The following is a 27,503-nucleotide window of genomic DNA, read 5'->3' on the forward strand; positions in this document are numbered from 1 at the left end:
ATGTAAGGCTGCTTTCATACTATGGTGGCAGAGATGAGTATCTGCAAGAGTGTATATGACCTACAAAGCCTAAAATACTCAGTTTGTTTTCTAAAATAACACAGAGAGCGTGCATTGATAGCAATAGTTGGATTTATGTACTACTTACCTTTTTAAAAATCTGTTTTCATATTTGTTATCTCATGTGTCCTCCTGTCAACCCTGAAATGAAAGGAAGGTTAAGTTTGGTGGTGCTTTCTATCATACAGCCAGGAAACTCTATTGTAGGAAGACTGGGATGGGCTGTGACATTAAAGTTACACTCTTTTGCTTGTACAGTGTCTTGTAATGTCCCTCATTCTGTTCTGAAATTTGCCCTCTACCTCTGTCCTAGATATACAGTTGCTCAGAGCTGGGGCTCAAGGCCACTCCATAGATGAGACAGTTGAGATAGATTGAAAGAACAAGGTAACACACACTCTTTCCTTAACCTTCAGCACCTCTGCAACAGTGTCTGAAATTCTTTGTCTTGGCAACGTTCAACTTTATTCTGAGCACACTGCCAGTGAAGTGCTTCAGGAGGCTTGTATTTGATTTCAGATAAGTAAGCACTTACCATCAAAGGAGACGGGGCATTTCTCATTTTCGTTTCCATAAAGGGATGCAATTGCATTGTTGGGCTACATGGAAAGTCTTTGACTTAACAGTAAATTTTGAATCCTTTTTTTAGGTTTTCACTTCCCCATTATTCTACCTTTAAAAGGTGAAGTTTTTACTTTTTGCTATTCTTGGTCTTTTCTTGAGCTTAGGAATACTGCCTCTTTTTAAAAAAAAAACATCTTTTTACATTTATTCATTTTTGAAAGACAGAGCATGAACTAGGGAGGGGCAGAGAGAGACAGAATCTGAAGCAGGCTCCAGGCTTTGAGCAGTCAGCACAGAGCAGCCCGATGCTGCTGCATCCAGCCCGATGCAGGACCCGAACCTACAAACCGTGAGATCATGACCTGAACCGAAGTCATACGCTTAACCGACTGAGCCACCCAGGCATCCCGGGAATGTTGCCTCTTAATCAGTAAATAACAGGAGCTTTCCTGGTGACCTCCGCACTACCATCAAGCTAGTCAGGGAGAGTGAAGTGTAACTCTTCTAGGTGTGACCTCAAGGGATGTTTGTCTTATCTGTTGCTCTTTATTATTCATTCCACTATCCTATATCTAGGATATAGCGGTCTGAGGATTAAACTGTAGGCCACGTTACTTATATTATTGAGCTTGATGCTTTCAGGAAAAAACAAGTTATTTAGATTTCTAAAGTCTTAACCATTAGTGCCTTCTCTTTCAGCCCCAATAGTGAATTCATATTATCAGCAAAATTGATTATACCCAGATTTGGTCTGTTAAGGCCCAGCAGAAATATGATGCTACCTTAAGAGAGGTCAACTATATTTCCACTGATAGCCAACATTTCCTTGGCCACTGACAGTGCTGAGGTCAGAGCAGTGTAGGAAAACATTTCTGTGTCCCAGGGGTTAGATGCCTCAGGGATGCTGAAATGCCTGAGGTGATGGATAGCACAAGTGTATACATTTATCAAAACTCAGTGAATGTGTACTTAAGATCTGTGCTTCTCACTGTATGTAAATTTTACTTCAAAAGAAAAAGAGTACTCCAAACAAGTTTTGAACTCTTGCTAATGACATGTTTGTGAGGTATTTGGGGACATTATTAAGAATGTCTGCAATGGGATGGACACCTGATGAAGTATAGCACAGTGTTAATGGTGGACTACAGGTCACGTTAGGGTAAATCGGTATTCACTGTGAAATTCTTTCAACTTTTCTGTATGTTCAAACATTTTCATAATAAAATATTTGGGAAGAATGCCTAAAGAGGATGGGCAAGTAATATAACTTGATAAAGCAGCATAGGTATAAAACAGTAGAGAATGGTGGGGTGTGGGGCGTCAGGTACTCATGCTCTGCTTAGAGAAGGTAACTGCTGCTCAACTTCAACTAATTGTTTCTTTGCATTGTCAGATATTCTAATTTTTTTTTAATGTTCATTTATTTTTGAGAGAGAACGAGAGTGTGCATGCATGTGAACAGGGGAGGGACAGAGAGACAGGGAGACAGAGGATCCGAAGCAGGCTCTAGGCTCTGTGTTGTCAGCACAGAGCCTGATGTGGGGGCTCAAACCCATGAACCATGAGATCATAACCTGAGCTGAAGTTGGATGCTTAATTGACTGAGCTACCCAGGTACCTTGTGTTTTTTTTTGTTTTTGTTTTTGTTTTTTTAAGTTTATTTTGAGAGAGAGCACTAAAGGAAGAGTGAGAAGGGCAGGGGCAGAGAGGAGACAGAGAATCCCAAGCAGGGTCCACGCTGACAGGGGGGCTCAATCCCACAAACCATGAGATCATGACCTGAGCCAAAATCAAGAGTTGGACGCTTACTGACTGAGCCACCCAGGCGCCCCCAGATACTCTAATTTTTTAAAAATCTTGAATGTGAAATTTTTAATGTGAAAAATCATTATTTTTAAAATACCACAAGGGCAAAACAAAATGCTTCTAATTTACCAACCTTCTTCTATCCCAAAGATTTTAATTTTAGAGGAAAAATTGGAGGTGTTCTCTTGGGTTGTAAAGTCACCATTGTTATCACTAACATGTGACTCTGAAGAGATTCCAGCAGTAGCTGAAGCTTTCTACCGTAACCTCGATTCCCCTGTTCTGTGGGCTCCTGTACAGTAATGCTGTGCCAGGACCATGCCACCGTATTCATGACACTGACCCAACAACGAAGCTTTGCTGGGGGGCGGGGGGAGGGCCTAAGAACAGCTGTGAGGTTGGGCTGGTTGGCATGTTTTCCCTGGGCTCACTTTAGGATTATTTAATAGGGAAAGGGCAGCAAGCAGTACATGCTATCTTGCTGCTCAGATGTAGTTCCTGGATATAAGTCACTCAGGCTTTAACAGAAATTAGCACTAGGTAGGAATCAGCAACAGAAAAGACTTCTAAGACTTCCTTATATTCCCTGTTTTGGCTAAGTGGTGTCGCAGTCTACCCAGGGTCCTAAGCTCTCAAAAATCTTATCCTTTTTCACTGTAGGCATTCAAATCAGCTACACTGTCCCTTCTGCTTCAGGGAGGCTTCTTTTCAAGTCTGTCCCCTCCTCAATGTCTCTACTGCTAATATTTCACTTCAAGACCTCATCCTCTCTAGCCCTTGATTATAATTTTCTCAGTGGTGTCTTTGTTGTGAGTTTTTCCTGCCAGCAGTTCAATGTTCATATTCCCACTACAGTTACCATTCTTTTTTTTTTTTTTTAATGTTTATTTCTTGAGAGGGAAAGAGAGAGAGTCAGAGAGAGACACACACGCAGAATCCGAAGCAGGCTCCCGGCTCCGAGCTGTCAGCACAGAGCCCAACGTGGGGCTCAAACCACAGACCATGAGATCATGACGTGAGCTGAAGTCAGATGCTTCACCGACTGAGCCACCCGGGTACCCCCACAGTTATCATTCTTAAGATGCAATTCTGGTTTAAAAAACTCAGCATCTCCCTGTTGCCTTCAGAGTAAAAGTTAAACTCTTTATCACGAGGTATAAGGACTTTCACTGCTGCCAATCTATCCTACCCGTCTTTCTTCCTTCCATCTCCCATGAACATTCATCAGTATGGCAAATGAAGCCCTATTCAGATTTTCATGTGTGCCCTCACCCCCATCTGAGTACATACATGCCAAACCTCTCACCATTCCAAAAAACTGTCTTTTTTTTTTTCTTTTCTCCAGACCTTTTCCTTTTCTCCAATATTGCTGTTCCCTTTGCTTCTGGTTTTCTTCATCCCTGCTTTTTTAAACTGGCTGACTCCTTCCCTTTTATAAGTTAGGTGAATAATATCCATTCTCTGAAATGTTCCCTGTTACCCCCAAAGTTAGTGACTTCTTTCTCTGTGTTATAATACTTTGTACATATCACTCATTTTATATTAGAGTATGATTTCTGTTGGCGTGTATCATTTACATACCTCTTTCTACCACTAAATGGTAAAGCCTTCTTCATCTCTGATTCCTTTATCTCCCCTTGAGGACTATGTCTGGCGTAGTATAAGCATCAGTAAATGTTTGTTACATGAATAAATGGAAAGATACTTCACAGTCAAGGAGCATATTACTAAGATAAATTCTTAACCTGTTCTTTGGTAATGTGAGTCAGTGTCAGATCCGGAACTTAAATCTGTCTTCTCAGATTTTCTGCCTGTGCTAACAATAGACTTGATGGACCCCTCTGTAGCCGTGACTCTGTTATGGCAAAACCCAGTAGGCAGCCCTTGAATTTCCTTTGCCAGCTGTAGGAGTCATTCTTCCACTCCTGGCTCATTGTCTTCCCTTTCCTCTAATCCTTTTAATTTACTTCCTTCTCTTGTTAATAGAACCTGACTGTGGTCTGTTGCACCTACTAGAACGTACATAGAGACTATGCTGTATTTATATTTAAGTATGTAATTCTTGCCCTGTCTTGTGTGAAAAGGAATGTTCCTGCTGAGTCTTACAGACAAGGGTAGTGGTGGTGGTGGTGGAGGAGGAAGTAGTAGTAGTAATAATAATACTAACAGCAGCTAACACTTTCATGGTATTTGCCCATATGCTGGACACTAAGTGTTTTTATGTCCATTAGCTCACTCGTAACCCCATGAAGTAGGTACCATGATTGGTATGATAATTTTATCGATGAGGGAATTGAAGCATACTAGGTAATTTGTTTTAAGAATACAACACTACTAACCACTAGACCTGGGATTGGAGCCCAGGAAGTCTTTATTCCGTAGTGTGCCCTCTTAACCAGTGCACTGTACTGGGTAGGGGACCCTACGTGTGGGGAGACATGCCAGTAAGTGATATGGATTCTCATAGAACCAGCTTTGCCTGTGTAAAACTCTTGATGGAAATCAAATGTGCTGGGAAAATAGTAACCTCTTGTTTCAGTATCTCCTTTTAGGGATAAAATTTGCTGTATTGATTTATGCTTTATGAGAATTCAGTCTTCCTGTAATTTCTTTGTCGCTTTTACTCCTTACCTAACTCAGATCCCAGAATTGCCTTTCTTCTTTTCACAAGGCTTACTTGACAGCTATGGAGCACTGCCCGTGCCATAGCTTTCAGGCCGTACTCTTGCGGCTTATGAAACACTTGTTTATGGGCACGGAATGATCTGGAGTTAAATAGTAAAATCCTTCTCCCTGGGACAGCAATTTACTCTACATGCCAAGTTGGCAGCAGAATAGACCTTTGGGGGGCTGTGGTTAAGACAGGTAGCCAAGATATGAGGGAGGTTTCTAATCCAGACTCATGTTAATAAACAGAGTGGTAACCAAAGCACTTTAATGGGATCTTTGTGTTTTGCATTTAGTCTTCGTCAAGAGTGACCAACTCAACTCAGCCAATTGACCACATTCCTCATATGAAATTATTGGAGAGTTAGACTAATATCAGTTTACCCTATATATGCTAAAGCAAAGTTATTTTTAGGAAGATAGTATCAGGTATTAAAAATGTTCCATGAGCCAAGTGGTATCTGGAGACTGGCCCATGAACTCTATTTTGGATGCCTCTAAATTGGTAAGTAGAAAACATTTAGGTGGTTCTGAATATGTGACCTTAAATAAGTCACTTAACTTTTCTGGGACTAGTTTCTCCATCTGTAACATGAAAAGTCCTAGTGTTTATTGCTTTAACTACCATGTTCTTTCCTTTTACATCCTTGTTGTAATATGCTTTTTCCAAGGAACTTTTGATCAAGTCTGTTAAGATGAATCATCCCAATACTTAGTGTGCCTCAGCTCTTATGTGCAGAATTTGTAAGAAAATAACCTCAGCAAGGGCTTTCTTATTTCTGTAGAAGTATCTACAAGCTGTGGACACTCTTTTGACCTGAGAGGAACTCATGCTTGAGATTTTTACCATAATTACTAGGCCTCATTTATTGTTCCTCAAAATCAGGATTATCAACGAGTAATGAAACAGAGATTTGGACATTGGAACTCTAAAAGTTCTGTTTGAAGAGTAACCATGGACTTTAAGAAGATGCTGCTTCCATTTCCTGAGCCCTTTCTCCTTCTACTCAACTTTATAAAAACCTGTCTTGATCTAACAAGAGGTAGGTCAGATGTGTATAACCTTGTATGGTACAAAGCTGCCAAACTAATACCTGTAAGACAACGTAATGGGTCTTTCTTCATTCAAGTGGATAAATGCATGGAGAATGCAGAAGGTTGAAGGCAACATTTGAAGGGTCAGGCCTTGGGACATTTTAGAGTAGGCTTTATTGGCATCCAGAATGAACATATTTTTGATATCTAAATATTGTCAACCTTTAGGCAATATGATACTTGCTCTTGACTGAAGGAAGGTGTTTTCTGGTCCCAAATTGTAAACGTTTACAGTCTTGTGGGTACTATGCCAATTTACTGAGAACACAATCTTAATCGGTATGACACTCCATGGAACATTCTTTACTTCTGCTGTTTCTCTTGGCTATCTCTCCTGAAAGGCTACAGATCAGTATCCAGAGCCTGCCTGACCACTGAGTACATAATCAGATATAGTTCTCACCACCTGGGAGCCAAACTGTCTATGCCAGTGGGGTTGTGAGTCTTTCACACAGGGCTGACAGTTGCTGGAGTCACCTGTCATGTTGGAGCAGAATGCTATTCTGATTCTCACTTGAGTAGTAGTTATACTATGTCATGACATGATTGGAATAGAGAGACAGGTACTTGGAAGGAGTGACTCAAGCATTTGGATCTGTCTTAACTACTAATATATTAAAGCCCTCTCATAGTGATGATCTGTTGATGATTGAGATTTCTAAATTTACTAACTCCTTTACCACCGTTAATTTACTGGTATACATTCTTGTTCTGTGAGGAGGCGACCTCACTGGAGCAGGGGGACTTTGAGCTTTGAAATGTTGGGTTTCAGAGCAAACTCCTCATCAGTACTGCCATCCTAGTTTCAGTTTCAGTCAGCAGCCAGAATACTTTCAGCAAAATACTTAACGTGAGAACCGCAGTCAGGTCTTTCAAGGCATTTGCTATTTGGACTAATGATTGGGGCGGGGGGGGGGTGTTCTAGAACTTTCTATTAAATGTAGTTGTCTTTTAAAAAGTGATATAATTAATGTTTTGACCACTTTTCATCTGGCAAAGAAGGGGTGAATCACAGCTCTAATTTTCATCAATACCAAGGAATAAGGATGAGGCAGACCCTTCAGGTTCTGACTTCCTATTCTCTGCCAATTGTGTTAGTTTTCTGTGGCTTTAGTAACAAATTACTGTAAATGTGGTGGCTTAACTTTACAAACAGAAATCTATTATTGCACAGGCTAGAATTGATAATCTGGAGGCTAGATGTGGGGAACTCAGGTGTTGTGAAGGCCACACTCCCTCTGTAGGTTCTAAGGGAATATTTGTTCTTTGCCTCTTCCAGCTTCTGGTGACTGTCAGCATTCCTTGACTTGTGGCCATTATCACCTCAGTCTCTGTCTCTGTGGTCGCATTGCCTCCTCCCATTGGGCTATTTCAAATTTCCCCCTTCCTGCCTCTTATAAGGACACTTGTCACTAGAGTTAGGGCCCACTTTGATAATTCAGGATGACCTTGTCATCTCAACATCCTTAATTATATCTGCAGAGACCCCTTTCCGAGTAAGGTACATTCATAGGTTTCAGGAACTAGGATATGGGCATAGCTTTTGGGGGGCCACCATTTAACACACTACACCACTGGAAAAGAGATACATGGACAATACAAAATGGATGGGAGGCAGCAATATATAACATCCTTGACCTGGCCCTAGTCCATACATGGATGTGCTATATGATTTTGGTGGAGTCACCTTGGCATCCTAGACAGGTCTTTGGGTGATTCTAGATATCTGAGAATCAACTAAATGTACAGAAAATGTGACTTTCTATGCATTTGGGCATTTATTCTTCCACTTAACAAATATCTATGGAGGGCTTATTATGTGCCAAATGCTGTTCTAGGTGTTTGGGCTACATCAGTGAACCAGTAGCCTTTAGTGGAATTTATGTTCTAGCTTTGCTAGCAATGACTTGAGATGTTCATATAGGTGATTCAGGAATGTGGTGTTTGGCTGATGAATGTTTGTGTGAAAGAAATTATGCTCTTTGCTGTTATCTCCAAGCAGCTAGGGTTTTTAGCATGAAGTTGAAATTATATAATTTGGGGGATTATATAAATTTTGAATATATACCTTATATGTAAATAATAATATTAATTATCAAGTATTAATATAATTAATAATACTAATTATTATTCAATTATTATTGAATTATGTAAATTTGGAGAAGCTAAAGGACAAAATAGTGACATGTATGGAATGGGGATATAATACAAAGGTCATCATCTCCCAACACTTTTGTCAGTATGATTTGTTGAAATCAAGGCAAGCGTGAGCTGAAAAATCCAAACACGTAGATGTTATGCTGCCCCAAGCCCAGCTTCTAGTGTGTCATCTGCCTTGGCACCTGGAGCTGGGTGTGTGGGGAAGAGAGTTGTTCTGGGGCAAAGGTAGGTAGTTTTAGCAGTATTCTGATATACACGAGCAAGGTCAGCTCTTGGAGCCAGCGGCACTTGGTGGTGGTGACAGTTGCAGGCTATTTTGGGAATGGAGGAGGCTTTGTTTTGTAAGGCTTTCTCTGCACTCCCAGATTTAACTCTGGCACTGATCAACCATCAGCCACTTTTGTCTTTGATATAGAGAGAGAGCAATGTTAGGTACAGTATAGAGATCATAGTGCTCTTTTATCATTTTATTGGTGAAATCAAGTCTTTTTCTTTGGAGATAGCTTGTCATTGCCAAGGAAATGTGACATGCCGATTTTATGAAACTTTAAATTCTTATCTGGTAATTTTTCTAATATTTCTCTGGACCAATAATTAAATAATATCTCCTTTTGTTAAAGAGCTTAGAAGAACTTGTTATTTTAGTAATATTCTGTGTGTCCTCGGGATTGAAAAGCAGAAGGAAATGAACATAAGCCATAGCAGAGGGAATTGGGCTAAATGCAAAGAAGAATATTCCCAGTGATGTCATGAGTAACATCAGAAACTTTTTTAGTATCCTTTGCCTGTTCAAGGAAAGGAAAAGACTCATCTGTCTGGAAGGTTCATTGCAGCTCTGCCTAGAGACATCGTGTTGGAGCCCACGGCCCTGGACCAGGTTTTACAGATGGGTGAATCTGCTCATCTACCGGGCTTCAGTCGTGAATGAGTCAGCAGCACAGCTGCAGATGGAGTGGGCAGAAGGGCATCTAAATTTAGTCGTTATTCACTCGAGAAGGTTTTCAGTGATTATTTGTCTCTCCTTCATGGCTTTAGTCATATTCCTTCTTCTGGAGACCGAAACAAAAAAGAACAGAGAATAGTCACTCCAAGATATTTCATGAGAGCGAGTGCCCTACAACTCTGTTGAATGTCTCTGAGGATGATTCTCTTTCAGCTTAACCATTGATACATACTATTTTATTCACATTGTTCCTGAATTTGGGAACCTGCAGGATCCTTTACCCTAGAAAGGGAATTTTTTGAAGTCAGGCTTGATAAGCAAGCTCTAAAATCCTGACAGTTCAAAGACATTTTTAACCAAACTGCCTTCCTCCTAGAAGATACTGGAGGTGGGGGAGGGCAGTGATGGGTGAGGAGTTAGTACAGTTTGTGCTTTCTCTACAAGAAGTTGCTATTTGTTAAACTGGTGGCTTAAAAACAACAACAATGCCACAAAAGCCCATGAGGTAGGTGGTATTCTCATGCTGTAGATGAGTACACTGATACTCAGGTTACATACCTTACTCAAGGTTATCCGCATTGGCAGAGCTGGTATGCAATCCCAGGGCTGTCTGGCTTCAAAGCTGATGTTTTTAACAATATACTCTCCTTCACTTTGTGGACGATATGGGGGATAATTTCACTCTTGACCTACTTTATTTTATTTGAGAGGATTCTTTGGAGATTGATGATCTGCCAAATTACATTGCAGATCAGGCCAGCTTTTTGTTATTGTCTTCCCAAACATCGTCACAATGTCATTCTTCTAAAAATACTCTTTCAAGAATTTCAGATTTATAGACGAAAATATCACAAAACTGAAAAATAAAACTGAAGTGGTGATAGAGTGAGGGAGATTAAGAAAAGGAAGGGAGAGAAATAAGAGGAAAGGAAAGAGAAGTTTCTCCTGTTTCGTACCTGGACTCACTGGGCTTATTTTAGGCCCCCTGGGATTTGGTTGCTGTCATCATCAAAGAGCAAAGAATGATCTTGAAAACATTGGCTTCCAAAAGTCTGCCTGGTGGTGGTGTGGCCATTGGAGCTAAGTTTTTAGACTGTTGAGCTAAAGAAATTTTGCAACCAGGCAGGAAGCAGTTGACCCAGCTGTTTTAACGCAGGTTACGATGGCACATTTGACCTTCGTGATACAGGCCTTTGTTATTACATGGGCACGACACTTTCTTCTCCTTGGACTTCAGTACCTTTCTTAAAAGTGCCCGTTTCCATCCTTTCACTTAAAAGTCTTTGTTAACAGTTTTTCGCAAGGTACTCTGCAATGATTTGGCCAAATCTTACTCTATGGGGTTTGCAGGCTGGCAGACATGCAATATATGAGAAGAATTTAGTGATAATAATAATGAAGTATTCTACATGGTAAAGAAGTAAAAAATAAATTAGGAATGCTTGTAGAAGTTGATAAACCCAAGAGAACACACAGAAGAAATGTAACTTTTAGAGCTACTTATTGAAAAAGAGACCATTATGAATTGTGGCTGTAAAAGTCATTTGGCTTCCAGAGGTCAGGTTAAAGGAATATATTCCATTGCATCAGATCAAATCTAGGCTGATATGTTAGCTAATCTCAGTAACTGTAAAAAGAGTATCAAATGGGAAAAATGAACAAAGGTGCTTTTTGTAACTAGGGTTACTCAGTTAAATTTTCATCCAGAGTGCATCAACCTTTGTTCATCCATGCCCCTGCTTCCAGGCAGTATTGACATGAGGTTTATCTCTGGAGGGAGTTCCCATAAGTTCTCTTGGTAAGATGTATACTACTTAAGTCCCTTATATATATTTAGAAAAGGGAGGAGTATTTTAATAGCCTGTACAGACAATTGTGGGTACTCTTCTTGGATATTATATACTCAAACTCCCAACAAGTAGTAGTTTCTTAAATATTGGTTGCATTGCAGAATCTGAAACCGTGTGAATGGATTTTTCTTACTTTGTGACATTAAAAATAGGAGTCTCATTTGTTTCTAGGTTCTGAATTATTCCAACTGTTTTGGAACGATAAAAGCCCTGATAATGATTACCTTTATCAATGCAGGCACTGATCCTTTTTATTCTGTACATTTATTAAGACAGCCTTTTGGTCTGCAGATCTCATTGCTATTTGTGGCTGTGTCTCCTAATTGTTGCTGTGTGATGGGCAGCTAAGGATCCCTATAACTACCCATAACTACAAACATACTCCGCCATATTGGTTGGAGCCATTCAGAAAATACATGAAAAGAAAATACGTTTCTTCAGTTTGAAGTGATCACCTCATCCTTTCTCACCAAAGCGGGGATTGTTTGGCAACCCTAGAATCTTAAACTATAGCTTCCCACTGAGGAAATTGCATTTGATTCTGTACGACTATTTTGTTTTAAAAGTCATAAGCCAATTAGTAGTTTCTAACGTGTCCTCTTTTTTATAGTATGATGATGAAACAGCTCAGCAATTTGAAGTACTTTAGAAATCACTTTCACAGTTAATCCTGATAGTACTATAAATAAGATTAGGTGTCATTATACCTGTTTCACAGCTGGAATATTGAAGACAATTCAGGGGTTTGCATAAGATTACAAAGCTTACAAGTCACCCTCTGGACGCTGGTATCAGCAATTGCAAGAAATAGAAATTAATATATCATTACAACTAAAGTATTGTCAGTGCCCAGAGCAGTGTCTGGCACGTAGTAGAACTCAATAAGTACTTGTCGAGTGAATGAATGGACTTTTCTTTTCAGGCCTGTATTGATGAAAATTTGGACATGGTGAAGTTTCTGGTGGAGAACAGAGCCAATGTAAACCAGCAGGACAACGAGGGCTGGACACCCCTTCATGCAGCAGCTTCCTGTGGCTATCTCAACATAGCAGAGTGAGTGTGTGGGCTTGGACTCTTTGTAGGAATAGCCTTCTTTTCTTCTCTTAAAACTTTGAATTCATAAACAGTTGTAATTTCTATTACAAATTATAAAAGCAGGAAGATGAATCATTTTTAAGGAATAATTGATACTATTTTTTATATATAGCTGCTAAATCCAGTTTTTCAGTTGAAATTTTTTGTTTGCTTCTATTTTCAGGAAACTGATACATTTTGGCATACTTAGAGGTGGCTTCTGTCTGTTGCACTATCTGGGTCACTTTTTGAGCAACTATAACATATGTGGGCAGGCCTAGAAATTTTTTCTGGACTTCCTTGTAAACTTGTTTTATTGCTTAAGAAAAACATCAGTGGGGTGCCTAGGTGGCTCAGTTGGTTAAGCATCCGATTCTTGATTTTGGTTCAGGTCATGAGCTCACGGTTTGTGAGTCTGAGCCCCGCATCAAGCTCTGTGTGGACAGTGCAAAGCCTCCGTGGGATTCTCTGTCTGCTGTCTCCTCTCTCTGTCCCTCCCCTGCTCTCTCTCTATCTCAAAAATAAATAAATGAACATCAAAAAAAAGAAGAAAAAAATCAGTGTTCAGTACAAATGAAGGTGGAGAATGCCTGACATACTGATCATAATACCCATATGGTTAATAGCAGAAGAATGAGCTGAGCCTAAACATGGAACAGAGGAAGGGTAGGGATTGGCATGTGTTTGTTCTCCACATTAGTTGAATGGTATGTTTATTAAGACACACAAGTAGCTCCTGACCTCCATGACAACTAGTTGCCCTTGCCTTGGGCAGAAGAATCCTGACCACATGGTATCTAGGATGTAAGAGGTACTAAATAAGTGTTAAATGAAGGAATGAAATTTATTTTTATTTTATTTGTTTGTTTATTTATTTTAAAGTAGTTTCTATGCCCAACATGGTCTAAGTCACGACCCCGAGATCAAGAGTTGCATGCTCCACTGACTGAGCCAGCCAGCCACCCAAGGTTATTTTTATTTTTATTTTTTTTAACTTTTTTAAATGTTTATTTATTTTTGAGAGAGAAGGAGACAGAGTGTGAGCCAGGGAGGGGCAGAGAGGGAGACACAGAATCTGAAGCAGGCTTGAGGCTCTGAGCAGTCAGCACAGAGCCTGACACACGGCTCGAACCCATGGACTGTAGATCATGACCAGAGCCGAAGTTGGATGCCTAACCGACTGAGCCACCCAGGTGTCCCAGTTATTTTTAAATAGGAAAGAGACTTCGGCAGTTGAAACATCTTTAAAATGAGGCAACTGAGTGTTTTCTAGAGATGAGAGTAAATTTAGGTTGATAAGGTAAATTCACTAAATAAAATGATATTCTGTGATCCTTTGAAAATCAGATGCTTGTTTTAAGACCCTTTTCCATATAATTAGAGCTCTATTATATTTCTCTTATTCCACAAACAGCAGGGAGAATTATGTTGGCAGCTATGTAGAGGCTTGGGAATGGCTTCCCGCAGAATCTGATTTACCCAGGTTTCCTGGGGGAGAGCCTGTGTCTCTGTTTTGCTTTCGAGCCAGGATGCTCAGTGGGAGAAGTTAAACAAAGGGAGAGTCAGAGCCAGAGAAACACTAGGCAGCAGCACTGGTGTTTGACTGGGCTGCTTGTTCTAAAAAGTGGACAACGGGATCGGCCCCAAAGCCAACAGAAGCAAACAATGCAGTTTTCTTCAGTCTTGGTTCTTTACCCTGTTCTCAGTCACCTCTTCATCCCTTAGACTGTCCTCTTCTCAGAGTCTCCTAGAAAAGGCTCTGATTCTCAGCCTTACCCACTAATGCCAACAATCTGATGTCTAAGAGTTAAGTTGGCTTCCTCCTAGATTTCAATTTTTACTTAAAAAATTTGTCTAAGAAATAGTTATAGAACATGTTAGCACCTCATTTTTTATATTTCATTATTTGTTCAGGTGGCTTGTTTGTGATTTCTGAGTTGCCAAATCTCATTACATCCAAGAATTTCACTTTTTTTCCGTTGGCAGGTAACTAGCAGAGCTCATGCTTAGAATTAGGATCACTTGTGTTGGCATTATCCATGGAGTCTCTTTCTTTTTTCTCTTTTTGTGAAGCTGAGTACAGAGAATGATTGTAAATGCTTTTTTACAGTGGTTTCTTTAATTCATCTTTCTGGATGAACACGGTTCCTTTGGAAATAAGTTCAAAATTTAACCATCTCCTGCCCAAATAAATATTACCTTGAGTGAAAGGAATCAGTGAGAGTTACTATTTCCTCATACAAATTATTACTCATTAGTCAAATGAAAGTCTGACCAGGAGAGAGATGATCTAGACTAGAATTTGTTGCATGGGTGAGGTGGTGGTAGGGATGGCTTTCTTTAATTTATCTTTCATTGTGCATATCATTATGAGAAAGTTTGATCTTGAAATTATTTATTTATTTGCATTATGTAGCATTATTTTCTGTACAATGGAAAAAAAACCTCACTGCTTATATTACTCATTTTGGTTACTTTACCTTTGGGCCTGTGAACAATGTTTCAGATAAGATTAGCCCTTGGTCATTTTGTCTTTTTTTGGTATCTTAAATTTTGCATTCTTATCCTCAGAATCATCAGAATTCCAAATTTCAAGGGAGTAGAGACAAATAAAAGGCAGATTAGCTTTCTAGGAAGACTCCAACTGCATTCGATTTCATGTTCCATTATCTTTTTGTCTCATATTTGAACTCGGTATGATATGTTTTTAAAAACAGGTTTGGAGGCTATTATTTTTCTCATTTTAATTTGAGTTCAGGCTTACTGATAGTTAGCAGGATGTTTTATATTTTTATTACCAGTAAGTGTTTAACTTAGAAGCAGCAGATTGACCCAAGGGTACAGCATTTAGTTTGGCTTTATAGTTTATTGGGATGTTAATTTATTCTGAGTTTTTAAACACATTAAATTTTCTTTCTTCCTCCTTTAGATATTAGTATTTTTACTAATATATTAGTGATGAGTAAGGAAGAATAGGGAGGCTTTATTTTCTAAAGGGCATATTTATTTTGCTAGTTGGTATTTCTGAGTCTCTGGATAACTATAAAGATTCTCAGGGGTAAAGTAAATATTACTCTATAGATTGATATTTATTCTTATACAGGTAAAAGTGTGAAACTAAGCAGGTTTTTACTTTTTTTCCCCTAAAAATGGTCTAGGAAGGAAGCTTTGCTTAACAGTAATCCCTGAGTCATAGTGAGCCAGATTGCTTTCTAGAAATGAGTTTTCTTGATTATTGGCATAAGAACATGTCCGAAAAGGGAAAAACAGAGAGGCCTGTATAACCAAGTGACACTGTGACTGATCCAATAAGAGATTGAATAGATGTCAGAACACAGTAGTTAAGATGTTTCATTTATTTCAGGTAATATTTATGGAGTGCCAAGAGAAGAGAGATGATGTCACGATGTTCTGGCAATGATAACAGTGAGGAAGACACAGTTCTTGCCCTCAGGTAGCTTTCAGCCTGATTGGGCAGTGGCATCAATAGTGTCATGGCAGAGGTCCAGAATTAGCGCTGGGGAGGGATCAGGGGAGAGGGTGGAGTTTTAGGAAGAAGACAGAAAGTTCAGTTGTTGAGAACAGGCAAAGGCTACATGAAGGCAAAAGAATTTTAAATGGACCTTGAAAGATATGGAAAGTTTCTAGAAGGGAAAGGATAAAGAGAGGGTGTTTCATTCGGTTAGAGGAAACTACTTAAGCTTTGGAGGAGAGCTGAGTAAGAGTGGGATGTGTTTGGGAACATTAAGTGGTCCAATTTGATGAGAGTATAGGGTATAGTTCACTACAAAAAGCTTTTATTGAGAGCTTACTGTGTAGATTATTTCCATTTTGATTTTTCAGGGTGATTTTTCAGTTGTAGTTGAATGTTCCCCTGGCCTGAAGTTGAGGAACCAGAAGAGAGAAGGTATTGAATATATAGAAATGAAGGAGTAATTGATGGACAGAGGATTGGTACTTGATAGAACTAAGAATGCAAAGAGAGGATATTAACCTTTGAATTGAAAAAAGTCTGTCTTCCTCTGAGACTGAGGGAAGGACAGAGACCGCTGAAATCAGATGAATTGTGAATGCGTTTGCACTTTATATATGTGCAATTGATCTATAAATTAAAAACATTTATTGAGGCTCTGTTATACCATGTACTAGGCACTAAGAAAGCAAAAACATGATTTTAATGTAGTCTTCATTAATTCTTTCTCTTTTGCTAACTCTCTGAAGAGAGAATGACCATATATTGATTATCTTTTGAAAATCTCCTATGGTATCTAAAATGTGATGCCTTAAACATAGTAGGGGTCCAATAAATGTTCACCAAATTGTTGAAATCTGATTTAAATAGTTTTGTTTTTCTCCTTTAAATACTTTTGAATATTTGTTAGAGTTCCTAGCATTACTGGGATTCTCACTGGCCCCAAAGCACCTTGATCTAGTGAACAGATGAACTAGACTTGAAGATGGAAGACTGGGGCCGTCACCTCTGTCATTTGCCACCTATGTGATTTTAAGAAAATTACTCAACATAGATGAGCCTCAATTTCTTGTGGAGGTAGTACTACCCATATTGTCTACTTCATAAAATTATCTGACTCATTATGTAATTTTATGTGAAAGCACTTCGGAAATCAAAAAAGATCCATTTAAGCTATTAAAATTATCAGACCTGGGGTGCCTGGGTGGCTCAGTCGGTTAAGCGTCTGACTTTGGCTCAGGTCATGATCTCGCGGTTTGTGAGCTCGAGCCCCGTGTCGGGCTCTGTGCCGACAGCTTGGAGCCTGGACCCTGCTTCAGATTCTGTGTCTCCCTCTCTCTCCGCCCCTCCCCTGCTCATGCTCTGTCTCTCTCTGTCTCAAAAATAAATAAAACATTAAAAAAATTTTTTTTTAATTATCAGACCTTTCTTCCTCAGAATTGAGTATTGCATTTCAATACAGAATCTATTTAGAATTTAACTATTTATTTCTTTAGTAATTTAGTTTCCTTGTAGAGTGTAGAAGGTTTCATGTAGATGGTATGGTTGAAGAGAGAGGTATTGTGGAGACACGATTTACACAGATTCATGCACATTTTAATTCATTATTTTTCTATTTTCATACCCCAGCACTACTTAATATATTCTAGTGTGGCATTGAGAAAGTTTTGTGAGAATTACTTCTTTACATACCTTCTGAGAGCTCTCATTCTCGATATTACAAGTGTAATAAATCCTTTTGGGAATCTGTTTGGACCTCAGGGATGGTAGGTGAATTCTTAGAGCTGTATGTCTTCCTTATGGTATTTAGAAAGTCTCTTGCTATCCAATAAGAGTGAGAGGGTGGAAGTTAGGACTATGAGTGTGAAAGAAATCTTGTTTGTTGGCATTGTTCATCAGGAAATAGAGACACTTCCAGTCCTAATTATTGAAGGTTAATGGAGTTAGAAATTAATAATGGAACACATCATCTGGGACCATATTTAAAACCTCAAAACAGTGGCCTCACTCATATGCATGCGTTTAAATTGATATCAGATTGACAGATAATATAGATCCTGGATCTTGTCTACACAGGTATTTCATTAACCATGGAGCCAGTGTGGGTATTGTGAATAGTGAAGGTGAAGTCCCCTCTGACCTTGCAGAAGAGCCTGCCATGAAGGATCTTCTTCTGGAACAAGTGAAGAAGCAAGGTAAAAAAACTAAGCAATTAGAGGGGGCCAGGAGAGACTCTCAAACATTGCCACTTAGAAAATAATCCATTTGCCGTAAAGAGCTTTTCATCATCATATGATAGGAGAGGATTAGATCTGTCTGCACAGTATTAGTCATCAATTACCAGTGTTGTGTGTCCTCTTAAGAATTCACATAAGAATGGTTCAAATGCCAAAAGGATGAGCAGTCATTCCTTGTTTTTGACATAGCTGAGGATGTATACCCATTGCATAGTTGGGAGTGACCTGATGATTTTGATAATACAAATTGGACTGACGAGGAGCATGAACATTTCTGAGTATACATGGTATTGGATTTTGCTAGACATTATGACATCTAAAGAAAGGATGATATATAATATAAATTTGAATATGGGCCAAATTCTGTTATTACTTAATTTTCAGAAGAATCCATATCAGAGAATAAGCCAGAATTTTTCTGAAGGTCTCTAGGTTCTTTTAAAAAAATATATTGCAAATAGATAGCAGGGAGGACAGGTTTTAGGAAGTTTACTAGAACCATCAAGAAACTTTGTGGACCTGATTGATAGTGAATTTTAGTCTTTCCATGAAACTGCCTTACCCACAGTCTGCACTTATGCCAAAAGATTTAGCTCCAGTGGCCTTTCCTGATGTGATCCTTTAGAACAGGCAGGCCAATTCTGGCCACATCCATTTGTTTACATAACACCCAAAGCTGCATTTGCACTACCACAGAAGACTTGAACAGACTGAATGGCTCACGAAGCTGAAAATACTTGATATCTGGCTTTTTATGGAAAATATGCCAATGCCTACCTTAAAATAATGATGTTCTAGGGCAGTAAATACTTGTTTTTACTGCCTTCCTGTGTATAATTTTTGTGCCCTTTGAATTAAAGAACTTTATACTTAGTTTACCATTCAGTCCCACTCAGCCTTATCCTAAGATTGGCATCACAGTGTACAAAAACTTTTTTTTTAAACAAACTGAGATTTTAAAAATAGCTTTAAGAAACAAACTTTTCTATTTTGATTTCTGACTCTTCAGTTAAGGAATATGCTCTGTTGGAAGAGGTATTCAAACGTATGCTTAACTTTGCAGCATGACAGTTCACTCTTTCCATGGAATTCTGGTATGTTATAAATTAGATACTCCTTTCAATCCAACAAGAAGGTGTAACAGTCATAAATACATATGCACCCAACTTTGGAACACCTAAATGTATTAAATAAATACTGACAGATCTGAAGGAAAAATAGATTTATTGTATTATTGTCTATTTTGACAATAGGGGGACTTTAGTACCCCACTTTCAACAATGGATAGGTCATCCAAACAGAAAACCAACAAGGAAACATTGGACTTGAGCTATACTTTAGACCCTATGGACCTAATAGACATATACAGAACATTCCATCAATAACAGGAGGAAAACTGGAAAATTCACAAATATGTGGGGATTAAACAACATGTTACTGAACAACCAGTGGGTCAAAGAAGAAATCAAAGGAAAAATTTAAAAACATCTTGAAGGGCACCTAGGTGGCTCAGTCAGTTGGGCTCCAACTTTGGCTCAGGTCACGATCTCATGGTTCATGAGTTCAAGCCCCATGTCAGGCTCTGTGCTAATAGCACAGAGCCTAGAGCTTGCTTCAGATTCTGTGTCTCCCTCTCTCTCTGCCCCTCCCCTGTTCGTGCTCTGTCTCTCAAAAAAATAAAAATTTTAAAAATTTTAAAAATATCTTAAAACAAACAGAAATGGAAATACAACATGTTAAAACATGTTTTACATGCAACAAAAGCTTTTCTTAGAGGGAAGTTTATAGTGACAAATGCTTACATTAGGAGAAAAGAAATAATCTTAAATATACAACTCACCTTTACATCTCAGAGAACTAGAAAAAGGAAGAAACTAAGCCCAAAGTTAGCAGAAGGAAGGAAATAACAAAGAGCAGAGCAGAAATAAGTGAAACAGGGACCAGAAAAAAACAATAGAAAAGATCAATGAAACTAAGAGCTGTTTTTTTGAAGAGATAAATAAAATTGACAAACCTTTAGCTAGACTAAGAAAAAAAAGACTGAAATAAATAAAATCAAATGAAAGAAGAGGTATTACAACTGATACCACAGAAGTGCAAAACATCATAAGAGGCTACTGTGAACAACTATGCCAACAAATTGGATAACCTAGAAGAAATGGATAAATTCCTAGAAATATACAACCTACCAAGACTGAATCGGGAAAAAATAGAAAATCTGAACACATCGATAACAAGGAGATTGAGTCAATAAACAACAAGAAAATCTCAAAACCATGTGGTTTCTCTGGTGAATTCTACCAAACATTTAAAGAAGAATACATACCAAGCTTTCTCAAACTCTTTCAAAAAAATTGAAGAGGAGGGAACGTCCTCAAATTCATTTTATGAGGACAGCTTTATCATTATATCAAAGCCAGATAAGGACAGTACAAGAAAGGGAAACTATAGGCCAATATCCCTGATGAATGTAGATGCAGAAATTCTCAACAGAATATTAGTAAACCAAATTCAACAGCACAAGAAAGCTAATACACTATTAGCAAGTGGGATTTACCTCTGAAAATCAAGGATGGTTCAATATACATAAATATGATATACAACAATAGAATGAAAGGTAAAAATTGCATGATCATTTCAACAGATGCAGAAAAAGCATTTGACAAAAGACAACAACGTTTCATGATAAAAATTTGAACAAACTGGATATAGAAAGATTGTACCTCAACATTATAAAGTCCATATATGGGGGCACCTGGGTGGCTCAGTCGGTTAAATGTCTGACTCTTGATTTTGAGTCAGGTCGCGATCTCGACTCAGGTCACGATCTTGCAGTTTGTGGGATCAAGCCCCACAATGGGCTCTGCGCTGACAGCATGGAACCTGCTTGAGATCCTCTCTCTCCCCCTCTGCTCTTCCCCTGCACATGCACGCATGCTCTCTTCTCTCAAAATAAATAAATAAACTTTAAAAAATGGGCAGAGGATCAAAATCCTCGAGGAGAAAGCAGGTCTCTTTGACCTTGGCCGCAGCAACTTCTTACTCAACACGTCTCTGGAGGCAAAGGAAACAAAAACAAAAATGAACTACTCGGACCTCATCAAAATAAAAAGCTTCTGCAGAGCGAAGGGAACAGTCAGCAAAACTAAAAGGCAACTGACAGAATGGAAGAAAGTATTTGCAAACGACATATCAGATAAAGGGTTAGGATCCAAAATTTATAAAGAACTTATCAAACTCAACACCCAAAAAACAAATAATCCAGTAAAGAAATGGGCAAAAGACATGAATAGATACTTCTCCAAAAAAGACATCCAGATAGCCAACCGACACATGATAAAATGCTTAATATCACTTACCATCAGGGAAATACAAATCAAAACCACAATGAGATACCACCTCACACCTGTCAGAATGGCTAACATTAATAACTCAGGCAACAACAGATGTTGGCGAGGATGCAGAGAAAGAGGATCTCTTTTGAACCGCTGGTGGGAATGCAAACTGGGTGCAGCTACTCTGGAAAACAATTAAAATTAAAAATAGAAAAATTAAAAATTAAAAATAGAACTACCTTGGGGCGCCTGGGTGGCGCAGTCGGTTAAGCGTCCGACTTCAGCCAGGTCACGATCTTGCGGTCCGTGAGTTCGAGCCCCGCGTCAGGCTCTGGGCTGATGGCTCAGAGCCTGGAGCCTGTTTCCGATTCTGTGTCTCCCTCTCTCTCTGCCCCTCCCCCATTCATGCTCTGTCTCTCTCTGTCCCAAAAATAAATGTTGAAAAAAAAAATTTAAAAAAATAAAAAAAAATAAAAAAAATAAAAAAAAATAGAACTACCTTACGACCGAGCAATTGCACTACTAGGTATTTATCCAAGTGATACAGGTGTGCTGTTTTGAAGGGACACATGCACCCCAATGTTTATAGCAGCACTATCAACAATAGCCAAAGTATGGAAAGAGCCCAAATGTCTATTGATGGATGAATGGATAAAGAAAATGAGGTGTATGCGTACACACACACACACACACACACACAATGGAGTATTACTTGGCAATCAGAAAGAATGAAATCTTGCCATTTGCAACTACGTGGATGGAATTAAAGGGTATTATGCTAAGCGAAATTAGTCAGAGAAAGACAAATATCATATGACTTCACTCATATGAGGGCTTTAAGATACAAGACAGATGAACATAAGGGAAGGGAAGCAAAAATCATATAAAAACAGGGAGGGGGACAAAACATAAGAGGCTCTTAAATATGGAGAACAAACAGAGGGTTACTGGAGGGGTTGTGGGAGGGGGGATGGGCTAAATGGGTAAGGGGCATTAAGGAATCTACTCCTGAAATCATCGTTGCACTATATGCTAACTAATTTGGATGTAAGTTAAAACAATAAATTAAATAAAATTTTTAAAAATGGGCAGAGGAACTGGATAGACGTTTTTTCAAAGAAGACATACAAATAGCCAACAGGTTATGAGAAAATGTTCAATAGCACTAATCATCAGGGAAATGCAAATCAAAACCACTGTGAGATATCACCTTACACCTGTTTGAATGGCTATCATCAAAAAGACAAGAAATAGTGTTGGTGAGGCTGTGGAGGAAAGGGAACTCTTGTACACATTTGGTGTGAATGTATATTAGTACAGTCACTATGGAAAACTGTATGGAATTTCCTCAAAAAATTAAAAATAGTACTGCCATATGATCCAGCAGTTCCACTTCATGGTATATATCCAAAGGAAATAAAAGTAAGATCTTTTTTTTTTTTTTTCAACGTTTATTTATTTTTGGGACAGAGAGAGACAGAGCATGAACGGGGGAGGGGCAGAGAGAGAGGGAGACACAGAATCGGAAACAGGCTCCAGGCTCTGAGCCATCAGCCCAGAGCCTGACGCGGGGCTCGAACTCACGGACCGCAAGATCGTGACCTGGCTGAAGTCGGACGCTTAACCGACTGCACCACCCAGGCGCCCCAAAAGTAAGATCTTAAAGAGAAACCTGTACTCCCATTTTCAATGCATCATTATTCACAATAGCCAAGATATGGAAGGAACCTAAGTGTCATTCTATGGATGAATGGATAAAGATTATATATATATATATATATATATATATACACACACACACACGTATGTATGTATATATATATATAACATACATATATATATAACGTACATATATATGTATATATATATACCATACATATATATGTGTATATATATGTGTGTGTGTGTATATAATGGAATATTATTCAGCCATGAGAAAGGAGGAAATATTGCTCTGTACAACATGGATAGGCCTTATGCTAAGTGAAATAAGGGCGTTATGCTAAGTGAAATAAGTCAGACAAAGAAAGAAACAAATATTGTATGATATCATAGAAATGGAGAGTGGAATAGTGGTGTCCGGGGGGCTGGGGGTGGGGATGAATGGGGAGATATTGGTCAAAGAAAGGGTACAGACTTCCGGTTATAAAATAAGTTCTGGAGATCTAATGTACAGCATGGTAACTGTAATTAACAATACTCTATTATGAACTTGAAAGTTGCTAGGCGATCTTAAATGTTCCCAGCACAAAAAAGAAATGGTAATTTTGGGAGGTGATGCGGTTGTTAACTAACTTTATTGTAGTGATCATTTTGCAGTATGTCAGTGTCAAATCAACATGTTGTAAAAATTAACTTACATAGTATTATATATCTATCGTATCTCAGTGACACTGGGAAAAAAGAAATAAAATAAATTGCTTACCCTTTCACCCTGTCTGTCCCCCCCAAATCAGACAGATAATCCTTGGATAGTTCACAGGTTCTCATTTAGGAAGTGAGTTGGAAGAGAGTAGACCAAACACAGAGAAAGCCTGCTTGTGGGTATAAAACTCTTTGGATGGGTGTGTTTGTATTTGGGACATGTAATTATCTTATATAAGGGGGAATGCCCACCCTTGTCCCTTTTCACTGGCACAGATGTTGGAGAGTTGGTGGCTAAAAGGAGGAACTTTTGGGAGTTCCTCCATAATGTTTTAAAGTGAAACAAAAGCTAAATTCCCTTGGAAGTTTAACTACACGTGACCTACTCAGCTACTCTAGATTCTATAGCTTCAGGTCAGTATATTTCCCTTCATACGGAATTGAACATTAGAGGTAGATTATTTTTTTAAAGTATATCATACCTGAAACCAAGATTTTTTAAAAAAATACTTATTTATTTTGGGGGGAGTGTAAGTGGGGGAGAAGCAGAGAGAGGGGACAGAGGATCCAAAGTGGGCTCTGGACTGACAGGCTGACAGCAGGTAGCCCGATTGGGGCTTGAACTTACAGACCTTGAGATCATGACCTGAGCCAAAGTCGGACGCTCAACCGACTGCCATCCAGATGCCCCATGAAACCAAGATTTTTGGTTGCCAATCTTATGGTGTAGTAAGTGGAAAAGAGCAACAGACAGAGACCTAGGATATCAGAGTTCTAGTGGCAGCTCTGATGTATTTTGTGGCCTTGAGCAAAGGCACCTCACCTTTCTATGCTTATTTCCTCATCTGTTAAATAGTGATAGTAATTTGTTATATTTACCTCAAAGGATTATTGGCCAACTAAAACGGTATAACATGTAGAAGGTCTTTGAAGTGTACAGCATTGTGCAAATATTATAATACAAAACTAATGTTCTTTTGGTCTTTATGTTCTTAAAATTGAAAACAAGTTTAAGCACGTTCCTTTAATGGAACTGCCATCACATAGTATTTAAAATGAAGATTTAACCCTGGTAAAACTACTAATATGTGTATAAATGCCATTGCTCTTCTAAATAAGGAGTAAACTTGATGAATACCCAACTTGGTGACTAAACTGTTATTTGTGGTTTTATTTATGATGTGTTTAGAACCTAAGGAAAATATCCTGTCAGATTTAAATGGACCTACAGTAATGCTGGCTATCTGGTTTCTGCAGGAGTTGATCTAGAGCAGTCAAGAAAAGAAGAAGAACAACAGATGTTACAGGATGCCCGCCAGTGGCTCAACAGTGGGAAAATAGAAGATGTAAGGCAGCCTCGTTCAGGGGCCACAGCCCTCCATGTGGCGGCTGCCAAGGGCTACTCTGAGGTCCTCAGGTATGGTGCATTTACATCAATCAGGAATTTGGTAGACTGGGAGAAAACGAGCTGGGTTTTGGAAGCAGGGGGTGAATTCGATTTTCAACTGTGATGCAATTCTTTCTTTGTTGTTTTCCTCTCTGATCATGCAGTCTTTTCTTATGTTTTGCTGATATGAATCCATAGATGGTTTCCCACACTCCTACTATCACTTTAGCTTCTCACTGACGTGCATGATAGAAAACAGAGTTGAGGTAGACTGGCCTAAGAGATGACCTTACATGACCTCTCTTGGTTTATCACTACTTTCCCTGCAATCTTCACCTTTGGTGTCAGGTAATACAGGACAGAATCATTTCTGTCAGGTCATTTTGGTCCTTTTTGGGCACAGATCATTTCTTTGGCTCTTTAGATGAACTTTACAGATACTGAGTGTGCAGTGTCCAGCTAGACTAGGAGAGTTTAACTTACATGAGGGATTTAGTTTCTACTCGTCTGCCTGTTCCATTTTTCCTTACATCCACACATGCTGAATGTAGCTCTTGGTGCTTACTGTTGACAGGCTTTCCCAAATCGTGGGTAGCTAATAGCACTGTCTGTGTAGTCGTGGCCAGACTCTTCCAGTGCTTCATATTCCACCCACCGTGGGGTTTCCCTGGCCTGGTTGACGTTCTCTGGAGTTCTTTGTGTCTGGAGGCCCGTGATAAAGGGAACCTCATTCAGGCCAGTGCAGTTTGGGACCTCAGGAGTCCTACCTTTCTTCCTCCTTGCACACAGATTATAGCTTTGTAGTTAGCACGAAGTCCCTGCAGATACTTTGCAGGGCTGGAAGTGTGGCAGCCTACAGTAAAACGTACAGGGTCCTGGAAAGACCAACTAGAAAGGTAGTAAGTAAAGTGCCCTGAAGAGAATTGAGTTCTCACTTTATATGTTTCTTCCTTCCTGCACTAGAAGTGGAAAACACACCTTGTAACAGAATTATGTGGTTTGGCTAATATAATTAATTAGGCTTTGGTTAATCTCAAAGGTATACACCTTTCTAAACGTTTGCATCCATGGTGCAACATGGGTGTGCCTAGGAAGTGCCATAGGACCTTTAAGAGAGGGTTGATAACTGTTCTGTATGATTGGTTTTCAGTGTAGCAACTATGAAACCTGAGCTCTGCCTTAGAGGACAGAAATAATCACAAGACCCCAGTGGTTCAGGGCCAAAATCTGAAATATCAATTAGGTGATAGTTTATGTGGCAGAAAACTATAATATAGAGGGTATAAATATCTTGTTTGGGGTTTTCTTCTTAGACTTTTAATCCAGGCTGGCTATGAACTCAATGTTCAGGATTATGATGGCTGGACTCCCCTCCATGCTGCTGCGCACTGGGGTGTGAAGGAGGCTTGCTCCATCCTGGCGGAAGCACTCTGTGATATGGATATCAGGAACAAACTGGTTAGTATGCCCGACCTTCTAAAAGGGCAGTGAGATTGGTGGCTGGGTCTCTAGAACAAAAACTTAAAGTCTCAGTTAAATGGCCAGGCTCACTGTCCAGGGAAACATACGTCACAGGCAGCTATGGCTCTGCTCCCCACATCCTCCTCCCTCCCCCCTGCCTCATTATCCACACAGAGAGGTTTGCTATGTTAAATAAAACTCTACTGACCTAGCATTCTGATTCTATTTATGTTGAAGGCCCTAAAATAAACAGGAAAAAAAGATATTTGCCCTTGGCAAAAATGAGCATTGGAAGTCCTAAGGCTATTGTTTGTGGTGAAGTATGAAAGATGTTATTTTGCTTCATTTTTAATTCGAAGACTTTTAATAGCTGAGCTCTACTCACATCCAGTCACTGAAAAAACATTATAATGACAAAGATCCTTGTCTCTGGCTGAAAATAGTGTTGTTGAGCCTCATGTCAAGCAACTTTAGAAGCCTTGGAACTCCTATCCCAACAATACTGATTTTCTAGGAATCCAGAGACATGGCTTTTTATTTAGTAAATGTTCTTACCTGCCTCACATCTCTCCTGAACCCAGCTTTCTCTCAGATTGTGGGTTAGCGTCCTAAATTGTGCTGACATTTCCTAAAAAAAATACCCTTCTCTCACTTCAACGGAGATGACATGTGCCCTGAATCTCCTTCTGAGCCCCTTATCGAATTTATCAGAGCAATTAAGACCATTTTAGAACAGGTACAAGGAGAAACTTCAATTGATTATTTGCCAAAAGGCAATAAAGCATTAGAGATGATGTGATGCTTTCCTCAATACTGTTTTACAAACTATAAAAACTTGTATTTAAAGGACTTGCTGTTCCTTGTTTTGTTTCTTCCTCTGTGCTAGTTGAAGGCATTGTTATAATGCAGAATAGATTTTAGGGAAGCAGCTATCAATTGGAACAAAGGCATAAAGTGAGTATTGAATAGTTTTCTCATAAAGTCACGTGATCACTATTTCTGTTTTCTGTTGATCATGGTACCCCTTT

At 39.1% G+C, this 27,503-nt stretch overlaps 1 protein-coding gene across 7 annotated transcripts in view; it reads left to right on the forward strand.

The window, feature by feature from the left end:
• Window positions 1-27,503, forward strand: part of PPP1R12B (protein phosphatase 1 regulatory subunit 12B) — a 214,664-nt gene that overhangs the window by 44,418 nt on the left and 142,743 nt on the right. For 6 of the 7 annotated variants that reach the window (XM_030301931.1, XM_030301922.1, XM_030301924.1 and 3 more), the window contains exons 2-5: window positions 12,068-12,198; window positions 17,768-17,886; window positions 24,885-25,044; window positions 26,328-26,472. In XM_030301931.1, coding sequence (XP_030157791.1) covers window positions 12,068-12,198; window positions 17,768-17,886; window positions 24,885-25,044; window positions 26,328-26,472 — 555 coding nt within the window. Of the gene's footprint in view, window positions 1-9,223; window positions 9,230-12,067; window positions 12,199-17,767; window positions 17,887-24,884; window positions 25,045-26,327; window positions 26,473-27,503 lie in introns of those variants that run through there. The other variant, XM_030301926.1, reaches the window with a different exon arrangement.

Source organism: Lynx canadensis, chromosome F1 (assembly GCF_007474595.2).
Source record: "Lynx canadensis isolate LIC74 chromosome F1, mLynCan4.pri.v2, whole genome shotgun sequence".
NCBI classification, from domain to species: Eukaryota; Metazoa; Chordata; class Mammalia; order Carnivora; family Felidae; genus Lynx; species Lynx canadensis.